Below are 10,522 nucleotides of genomic sequence, written 5' to 3' on the forward strand. Positions count from 1 at the left end.
CAAAATGAAAGCATATTAAGTCAACAGAGAAATGAAGACTGGAAATGTCCAAAGAAATAATTTCAATGACATTTTTTAAATCACGAAAGAGTAGGAGAATCAATTTTATATGAAAGTGAGAATGCATAAGTGTATTGAGGGACATCGCTACAGTCTTATAGGACCCTTAGAAGAAGATTAGTAGATGAAATAAACAAATATGTCCATTCAAAAAGAGAAATGAAACTTTTTTTAATAAACAAAACAAAAGCTGGATTGAAAACTAAGAAAAAATTTAATAGAGTAAAAAAAATTTAATAGAGTATCTTTCTAAAGAAATGGCCCCACAATTTACTTTCTACCCAAAATATTCTATTCTGCTTTGCAATGTGTTTTATTTTCAAAATAGAGCACTAGGGTCCTTCCAGTGGTCCGGCCCGGAGCCTTCTGTTCAGGCCCTTGGCCTCTTTCCTGTCGCCCCAGCTTCCTTCAGGTCTGTGCGTCTGCTACCCCAAGCACTCCGAGACTAGAGACAGAGGAGAAGCCTGTCCAGAAGCCCTGCAGGACAGGAAAAGGAGAATCTCAACATGGAAAAACTCAACACTGAAAATGAAGGAAAGCTTGAAAACCAAGAAAAGGTGGAAAACGAAGAACTGCCACCGACTAAGGAAAAGCCAGAAGCCACTGGCTCTCCAGAAAACAAGGAAAAATTAGGAACAGAAGACAAAGAAACGTTAGGAACAGAGGACAAAGAAAAGTTAGGAATAGAAGACAAGGAAAAGTTAGGAACAGAGGACAAGGAAGAGTTAGGAATGCAAGGCAAGGAGAAAATAGAAACAGCAGACAAAGGAAAGTTAGGAATGGAATGCAAGGAAAAGTTAGGAACAGGAGATAAAGGAAAGTTAGAAATGGAAGGCAAGGAAAAGTTAGGAAATGAGGAAAAGGCAGATGAGGAAATGCCAAAGGATAAGGGAAAGGCTGAGGGTGAGGGGACGCCCGAAGAAAAGCCCGCAGATGAAACCAAGGCTACAGCCAAGCGCCCAGCTCAGGATGATGTCCCCAGAAAAGCAAAAAGAAAAACCAATAAAGGGCTGGCTGAGTACCTCAAGGAGTCTAAGGAAGCCATTCATGATATGCATTTGAACAATGAGGAGATGATAAGAGAGTTCGATGAGATGGCAAGGGTGGAGAATGAGGTGAAAAAATCCAAACAGAAATTGGGGGGCTTTATGTGGATGCAAAGAAGCTTGCAGAATCCTTTCCACCCTAGAGGTCCAAGGGAACTTCGGGGTGGCTGTAGGGCCCAACAGAGAGGCTTTGAAGACATTCCCTATGTGTAGTGCCTTTGAGCTTCACTTCATGTTGTGACTGATTAGGACACGATCAATCCTGCTCTCCTTTCTTGCATTTCCCTGGCAGACATTTGCCAGGCTCTGCTTTAACCTTATGCTGACACTTGGCTTTCGGCATCCCTCTAGGTACCAATAGCCTTTTGACCCAACTACAGCGCTCTGTGTTTCAGTAGGGGATTTTCACCCATTGCATGAAATTAAAAAATGTTTATGGTGCATTCTACATTTAAAAGAGTTTGCAGAACCATAAAAAAAATAGAGCACTAAAAAAAGTTCAAAGGAAGACTTTCTAAAATACTAAAAATGGTCTGAGAAAAGTCAAGTCACAAGTACAATGACTACTACAATTGTCCCAAGTCTATCACATGATGGAAATTATATTTTATATATATATATATATATATATATATACAAACATACACATTTTCCTTACATGAATGCCTGTACAGTAGTCATGTCTCATTCTTACAGTTTCCACAAATAGATAGAACACAGTATGGTTCCTGGCTTTAAAAAGAAAGGAAAAGTACAAAAATAAAACATGTTTTGTGACAAATAGTAAATATTTGATAAAACATGAGCTAGAGAGTTGACAGGAATCAACTTGGCTGAAGGAGAAGAGAGCAATTCACAAGTAGGAAAAAGGAGAAATCAATGGAAGGGGCATGGTAAGCTACAGGGGTTGTTGATAAGCGGTTTAAATAGTTGAATACAAATTAATTATCTGAAACATAAAATCCTCATCTAATTCAAAATTTTTTAAATGTTTGAAAAACCATGCAGGATAGGTGTATGCCTGAATAGGTGGGTAGATGGGTGATGTATACAAACACGTGGACAAACAGAGACACATACAGTGGGAAAGGGAGGTTCATGGATGAATACAACAATTTCTTTTCATGATAAGCACATACCATCCTTCTTTCTTCCTGACATTCCCATTTGCCATAACGAGCTCACAAAGGCAACGTCCTCCATCCTGCATGGCAGGGTGGTGTCTGGGGTCTAAAGCCTGCAAGCAGCCATCTAAGTTGCCACAGACCTAAGGGGCAACCACTGTTCTCTCCCCAGCTGGAAAAAAGAAGACCCAGAAAACCAAGCTCACTGCTATCGCATCAGTGAAGATTCACAGGGCACCTTTAAGAACAAGGCAGAACTGCCTCTGTGGGGTTTCTAAGACGGGAACTCTTAACAGGAGCAGAGAGCCTCCATTTCTCCGGAGGAACAGCAAGCGGCTGGTTTCAAACTGCTGGCATTGACGTTAGCAGCTTAGCACTGCATGAATCCTGACCCACCAGGCCTCCTCGTGAAGGAAAGGGAGTGATGAAAACCAGACACACGGAAACATGACAATAAACAAATGGCGCCCAGACACTGCCACCGATTGTTTTGAAAGGGATCAGATTAAAAGGTCCTGGAATGAACGGGAGAAAATGTGGAACAAAACTCAAAACCGAAGAGACCAGGCTAAATCATCGGAAAGAGTATCCTCTGAGACTATGTTCTTTTGTCGTCCCTCAGGCCTGGAACTGAATCTACCCGTGTTATAATAATTACCATGTCAAACCAATAAGACAGCCTTGACCTAAGGCCAAGTTCAGAGGGTTAGGAGAGTAGCAGGGATGGAAATGGGAAACACAGGGAGAAAGCGGGTAAGAGATGATACCTGGAAGGGATTGCAAAGGATGAGTTGAAACAAAATGTGTAGGAGCTGTTACAGGTAAACCTTTCTCCATAACCCTTCAACAAATTCACCAGAGAAAGCAAATTAATAACAGTAAAACCTTCTAAAAGGATAGTGTCTTTTTCAGTAGTAATTGCTTTTTGTTTTGTTTTCTAGAAAAGAGATTCAAAGGATGTCTCACCATAATTTAAAACGATGATAAGATAAAAACTTTTCTAATTTCTATTTTTAAAATGTTGATTTCGCACTCAAAAATTCAAAGTTGGACAACCTACCTTTAAAGACTATTCCAAAATATACAGGGCATGGGGACATTTTTATCTGATAAAAAATGTGAAAGTACTCAATGATATGCATAGCTAAGCAAAAGAAGAAACAGAATTATTTGTAACAACAGAACCTTGTAAACAACCAAAAAATTATAGAGACATGGGAACGACTGATGACAGAAATCAAGGGATACCCACTTGATCCACGATGTAGCGATTCCCGGTGGTGGACGTGGAAACCAGTGGGAAACATGACGCTGCTCTGTCCACACAAACACTAAGCAGGGAGGGAAGGTACGCTCTTATGAAAGAGAACCACGTTGTGTGAGAATACACAAACAAAACGATTCCTTATTGTATTTCATAATGAAACATAAAAAGTAGAAGTAAGTAAAGATGCATTTTAAATGCCATGGTTCTGAGTGCCTGCCAAGTCTTCTCTTCTTTTGCTTAGATAGACATATCACTGAATACTTTAAAACATTTTTAATGTATAAAAATCCCAAATGAACCCACTCAAAAGATTTAAAACTAAATATTTGATTGTTCTTAGGATCTTGTCACTGAGCTGAACTCAAACAATTTACCACTAAAATCTGACACAAAACTACACTTTTTTTTGTAATGGAAATCTGTCAAAATAGATCTACAAAAATTACATCCCACTCTTCTACCAGTTTAAAAGTCAGAGCGAAAACAAAGAACTAGGTCAGACGCTGGAGCTTTAGCAATAAGAATATAAAAATGGTAAAATCTAGGAAGTTGTATATAAAATAACTTTAACCGTGCCACTTGTCAGATATTTTGTTTAGATGACCATCTCTTCCACTTTGCTATTTTGGCCCAGCCAACTGATTTAAACCAGACAATTGACCACTAGCACACACGCTGTTTGAATGATCTGCATGGCACTTACTTTACCTACTATAGTTCCCCTTTATTGTTTATTAGTTAGCTGCCACTAAAATATGAACTGAAGTAAAGGAGTATTGGCTACCTTGCTCACTCCTCCAATGATCTAATGCGGATGCGTGGGTTTTAGGTGTCTGTAGAACTAGCGCATCACTAATGTGCAATACATAACCTGTGCACCTGAACATCAGGCTACCCACGGGCAACTTGCTTTCCTAATGCCATAAGGAGGAGGAATCTTAAAGTGCGATGTCCTTTAAAATGATGCGACCCCAGTCTAAGTACGCATGCCCACAAAAGTTATTTTGCAACATTTTCAATTCCTAAATTTTCTTTAACATTATTTTAAATGGGCATGTGTGAATTGTTTGCTCCTTTTTATTCCATGGATATTTCAAGAACAACATATTTCTGAGATGAAGATCAGAAGTACAGGCAGCAGTAATTTTAAGAATTTTTCAAAAGTTTATTAGCAGGCCTATATTACTTATGTTTAAAACAGCTTGCTAATAGTTTCAAAGAATACTGTTGCTATGCCATACATACACCAAAAAAAAAAAACATATTAAGAACTCCTTGCTGTTCGCCGTCTTACCCGGCCCTCTGCTGCCGCAGCCATGAAGGTCGAGCTGTGCAGCTTCGGCGGCTACAAGATTTACCCCGGGCGCGGGCGGCGCTGCGCCAGGACCGATGGAAAGGTTTTCCAGTTCCTGAATGCGAAATGCGAGTGGGCATTCCTTTCCCAGAGGAACCCTCAGCAGAGAAACTGGACTGTCCTCTGCAGGAGGAAGCACCAGAAGGGGCAGTCGGAAGAAATTAAAAAGAAAAGAACCCGCCGTGCAGTCAAATTCCAAAGGGCCATCACGGGTGCGTCTCTTGCTGATATCATGGCCCAGAGGAATCAGAAGCCTGAGGTTAGACAGGCCCAGGGAGAACAGGCCCTCAGGGCTGCCAGGCTTCTAAAAAGACAGCAATGGCTGCTACTAAGGGCCCCACCAAGGCAGCACCTAAGCAAACGAGTGTGAAAGCCCGTGCAAGTGTCCGCTCCCCGGGTTGGTGGGAAACGCTAAGTCGGCAGCAGAGACTTTCTAATAGAGATACAACTATAAAAAATTTTTTAAAATTAAAAAAAAATTCCTTAACCTTTTCAGCATAGAAAACTTCCTAAACAATACAAATTACAGAACTGCATTTTTAAAAGTAAACCTGAGATTTCAAGATTCATAAAACTAAAGGCTTTATTATATTCAGGGGGTAAACACTATTATTATATAGTCTTATTATATTCAGGGGGTAAACACTAAGGCAAGGAGAAAGCAGGCCTGAGATTTATTACTGTTGTTGCTTAGTGCCCTTGAGCTGGTTCCCGCCCGTGGCCACCCTCTGCTCAACAGAATGAAATACTGCATGGTCCCACGCCAGCCTCAGAACAGTTCCTAGGCCTGCGCCCCTTGTTGCCCACACTGAGGTTTATAATGGTAATACAATCTGACCTATTTATAATTTTAAATGTCACTGCCATTGAGTTAATTCTGACTCAAAATAACCCTATCAGACAGAACAGAACTGGCCCTGTGGGTTTCTGAGACTATAACTCTTTACGGGGGTAGAAAGCCTCATCTTTCTCCCTCGGAGGAAATGTCCAAAGACACACTGCAGAGAAAGGAGTCTGATCAGGAAGCCTCCTCCCCATATTCCCTATAACAATCCTCAGATCGTCTTTATTTTCCCTACAGGAAGTGAGAGTCAGGAACCATTTCAAGCTTTCTTTGTGTGGACATGGGTATGTGCTTTCCTTTTCAAAGAGGGTTTCAATCATTGGAAGTAACTGTACAGACATATATTGGAGAACTAGACTTCATCATTTGCAGTTGACTGATTTTGTAGACCTTCCAAATACTGGACTTTAGCTCCCTAATGACCCTCTGCTCCCAATATCAACTTTCATTGATGGCAGGATATTGTGTGAAATAACCCTGAGACCAGCCATCAGATTAAGGATGGCTACAGGTATTGCTCTAACCTCCAGGAATGCCCTGTGCTAATGAGAAGACCTAGGTGTCAGTTGCTACATGTCTGTGCAGCTAACTTAAAACTGCCCCCTCCCAACACACACACACGCACACACACAATCACGCACGTACACGCAAACACACAGATGCAAATAAACTAGGACTGGAAGCTGTAAATAAACACATGAGACGACCAGCTGAATCTAGAAATTCCTAAAACGATATCCCAGGAGGGCTTCTAGAAGCCATAAAAAGATTAGTGGTTTGTTTGTTTTTTTACATTAAAATACAAGTTAACTCCTGCCATACTGGCAAGTCCCGTGAGGTGAAACATCAAACAAAACCATCTTGGCCCTAGTTATAATTACTATCATTAAAATTTCACTAGCTCAAAAGCCTGTGTCCTCAGAGACAACATCAAAATGAAGCAGGCGCCTCACCCAACCATCTAGACGCTCCCAATTGTACACTTGCTTTTAAAAAATACTCAGGTTCGGTCACATGACTTCATCCTTCCAGACATCCCACGACAAACATTTAAACCAGTGAGGAAAAGAGATAGATATACACACTATATGGCATACGTTGTTTGATTTTCTTTCCTTCCTTCTTTAAAGACGCAAGTTTAAAGATGGCCTCTCTCATTCAGTCTCCTCCAGGAAGGGTGGGTCACACAAGGTTGCATAGCAGATCAGTGACACTGCAGAGATGGGAAGCCATCGGTGACTGATTATTAAACCTGTGCCCTGTTTCTCAAAGAGCTATACTATTTCCCAAGACTGTCCAATGACCTGGCTACCTGCAACACAGTGGGCCACTGAGGGGTGGGAGGGAGGAAACCTGCGCGCACTGGTGAACGGTGCAGAGGAGGCTGCACTGCTGGCCTTATCTCCTGGGATTGGAAATGAACTTAACCCTCCGGAACCTAATCCGCTTAAAGGGACTGGGTACAGCTAAGCCTTCAGAGGCACAGACCTTTCCATAAAGCCTTTCCCCGGGGGCTTCTGAGCACGCCTTCCCGGTCCCAAGCACGCACTACAGAGCTCGCCTCCAAGAGGGACTGCAGAATCCATTTTCTCCATATGCTCTCACACAAAGCAGGGAAAATATTGGCATTATTAAAATCTATATTCTTAGAAAAATGTTGATTTCAAAATGCTCAGGAAACATTAAAAGATAAATGGCCATTGTGTATAATCAAGCTTGAAATATATGGAAACTACAAATCTTCCAAAATGTGCCAACACCAAAAAGGTAAATATTACAAATTACCTTACCATATTTTTTCTATGTTACCAATAATTCTTGCTATAATGACCCTCCTAAGTCATCATCCTAGGATTGCTACCTGTAACCTTCTGGCCCCAGTAGGTCCAGTGGATCTGAAAGGCCTAGGGCTGACTAGTCACAGAGAGGCCTCATGATGCAAGTGAAGCAGCAACACTTTCTTGTCCACCATGTTCTGGACACAGGCGGCCTCTAGGTGCATTTTGGAAATGTCTGAGTATTGGTGTACTGTTGACTCATATCTGCAACAGATACTGGTTCTAAGTCAACCCAAGGGTCTTCCAGCACTGAAGGCTTAAAATAGCCTTCTACCTCATTAGATAGTCTTTTTTTCTCTACCATGCCCAGACCTAAATGGTGTCCAAATGGCTGGACAATGAATGAGCTAGGATAAATGCCTTAATCTTCCTGTGACATCTATCCTCCTCTGAACAACAGAATAATAAAAGTACTTGCCTCTTAAGGTATCATGAGGCAGGAGGGGTAAATGGCAGCATTTTCACCTTCCAGGAGGATGACCCAGGTTGACACAGCTGCCACCCACATGGCAATGCAAGTTTTGAGAGTTGCTTTGATGCTGAACAAAAGCCCAGGGTGGAGTGGCCCCATGCTGGGCTGCTAACTGCTAGGCCAGCCTTGCAAAGCCTTCAGCTAGCCCTCTGCAGAAGCCATTCCTCTGAGGAGGATCTTTGCTCCCAGACAGAGTTACAGTCTCGGAGTCACAGGGCCAATTCTACCCTGTCCTCTAGGGTATGAGTCACATCGACTTCATGGCAGTGGATTTGGTTTTGTTGGTTGATGCTGAACAGGATTCAACCTTCAGACCAAAAACAGAGTCATTAATATAAGGAATGGCTTAGGTTTTTTTTCTAGTAAGACCTGTATATTATATGTAGCCCAATGTTATACTCCAATGTTAAGCCTTATTTTAAGTTCCTATTAGCAATAACCTTCTATATATTATCATGGATATGCATATGCTCAGATTTAATACAGAAATTTGTGATACTTCAGCACTTTTGAAATTAAAAACCAGAGCTATATACTGTCAAACTTTGTATACCATTTTATCAAAGAAACATTCTTTATACAGGTATGAAAAGCAGATAAAGCCTACAACCCTAAACAAATAAGAGATTTTTTAAAATGTGTCAGTTACACAATACCTGTCATTCTCTATCAAAACTGTCATAAATTCCTATGAAGCACATAATCAGGAACACTGGGATTATGTGCTGCCTGCTTTCCTGCAGTGCTTTATGGCAGGCCCCTGGGTGGTGCAAGCAGTGTGTGTCCGAACAGAGGCGTGCTCCGTGGCGTTTGCAGAGCCAGGGACCCCTGGAGAAATGATGACCAAGAAAGCACAATGGCGCAAGTCGACTCTGCACCACGTAAGAGTTCGCCAAGAATCGGAATCTAGGACGGCAACTACCACCAGTAACCAAACTCGAAATACTTACCAATGACGTCAATTAGAGCTTCTAAAATTCACTTATTTGTAACTTACATTTTGTGTTGAAAGAAAGAGCAAATTAGATTAGGCAGAATGTATACTGATAAATTTATATGTCATCCATGCCTCCTGACTAAGAATACTGCTGTGCCAATTTAAATCTAGGTGCCTTAGAGGATAAAGAAAATCTATACAGAGACCATTGCCAACACATCCCTTTTAGGTAGACTGTTATATTTTATTGGCCTATAACACACTTTTTACATGGCAAAACTACACTTTTCTTACTACGAATGCCCTCGTTCATCCCACGGTTCATGTAAAACCTCCAGCTGTTACTAATTTGACCCTTAAAGCAAACACATAAAATGCTCTGTGACATATGAAAAATGTGCACTGCATTTCAGTGGCTTCAAGTTGTGGCATAGAAGAGTTTTAAGGAGAGCCAAACTATCTAGATATGTTTACCTAGAAGATATACAAAGCAATTGTTCCACATCCCCTTCCCCCATCTTTTACAGCTAGAAAGTCACTTTACCTGGTCTCCTCATGATAGAAATTACGTGTGGATGTGGGAGTAATATCATTGAGACAGTGCACTACTTAGCCTAAATCTTCTCTCCGCATGAGTACATTTTCTTTTACAAAAGTAAATTTCTATTGAAAATATAGCTCACTGCCACTTGTCTGTGAATATATCATTGCACTGTCAAAAACCCATTGCCATCTAGTTGATTCCAACTCATACCTACCCTAAATAGGGCTTGCAGGGCTCTAAACCTTTGCTGAAATAGACTCATCTTCCTCTCGTGGAGTAAGCAGTAGGTTTGAACCACCAACCTTGCATTAGTAGCCGAGTTCCTAATCCATAATGCCACAAGGCTACTTCCATTTTACTATAAGTTGGTCATATTTCTTTTTATCAGTCTTGGTAGAATGCTGCTATCAACAATACAATCCACGTATATGTATACCCTTATACCGTATATACTCATATATAAGCCGAGTTTTCCAGCACATTTCTTACGCAGTTTTTGTGGCAAAATTAGGTGCCTCGGCTGATATTTGGGTCGACTTGTACTTAAGTATACACGGTACATGCTTTCTGTTTTTAATGAGTAATCTACCATTGCACATCCCTATTTTTTAAACCAATCCTAGGATTTTGAATTTACATTAAAAATATTTTTATGCTCTCTTTCTTCTTTGCTTCTCGGCTCTGTTTTCTTTGTGGAATTCTTTCTCTCACAATTTCTCAATATGGCACAATTACCTGGTCACACGTCCATCCTTCCTACCCTGCCTTACTCAGCGGATCCTTTCCATCCTTTCTCAGGCCCACCTCCTTAGTCCTCTCCCTCCTTCATCTTAATCTACTCCTTCAGCACTCTGCTGCTTCCAGGAGTTCCACTAACATTTCTAGATGATGAATTCCCAAAGAATTGTGTGTGTCCTAACCGTCAACCTAGAGTCCTGGTGGTGCTGCTCCATAAACTCTGGAGTACTAATCATCACAAGGTCAGATGTTGCTTAAAGCCTACCAACTGTTCCACGGGAGAAGGGCGAGATGATCG

General features: G+C 41.2%; 1 protein-coding gene and 1 pseudogene across 1 annotated transcript; both read left to right on the forward strand.

Annotated features, from left to right (window-relative positions):
- Positions 1-402: 402 nt before the first annotated feature.
- Positions 403-1,319, forward strand: LOC142456533 (uncharacterized). Its single transcript, XM_075557671.1, has one exon. It carries the CDS (start codon positions 567-569, stop codon positions 1,317-1,319), a length of 753 nt encoding a protein of 250 aa, XP_075413786.1. The 5' UTR covers positions 403-566.
- Positions 1,320-4,813: 3,494 nt separating this feature from the next.
- On the forward strand, positions 4,814-5,266 carry LOC142456534 (large ribosomal subunit protein eL24-like; annotated as a pseudogene).
- The last annotated feature ends 5,256 nt before the right edge of the window (positions 5,267-10,522 follow it).

Source organism: Tenrec ecaudatus, chromosome 9 (genome assembly GCF_050624435.1).
Source record: "Tenrec ecaudatus isolate mTenEca1 chromosome 9, mTenEca1.hap1, whole genome shotgun sequence".
Classification (NCBI taxonomy): Eukaryota; Metazoa; Chordata; class Mammalia; order Afrosoricida; family Tenrecidae; genus Tenrec; species Tenrec ecaudatus.

Coding starts and splice junctions, on each gene's coding strand:
- LOC142456533 (XM_075557671.1), top strand. CDS start 567: ATGGAAAAACTCAACACTGAAAATGAAGGAAAGCTTGAAAACCAAGAA.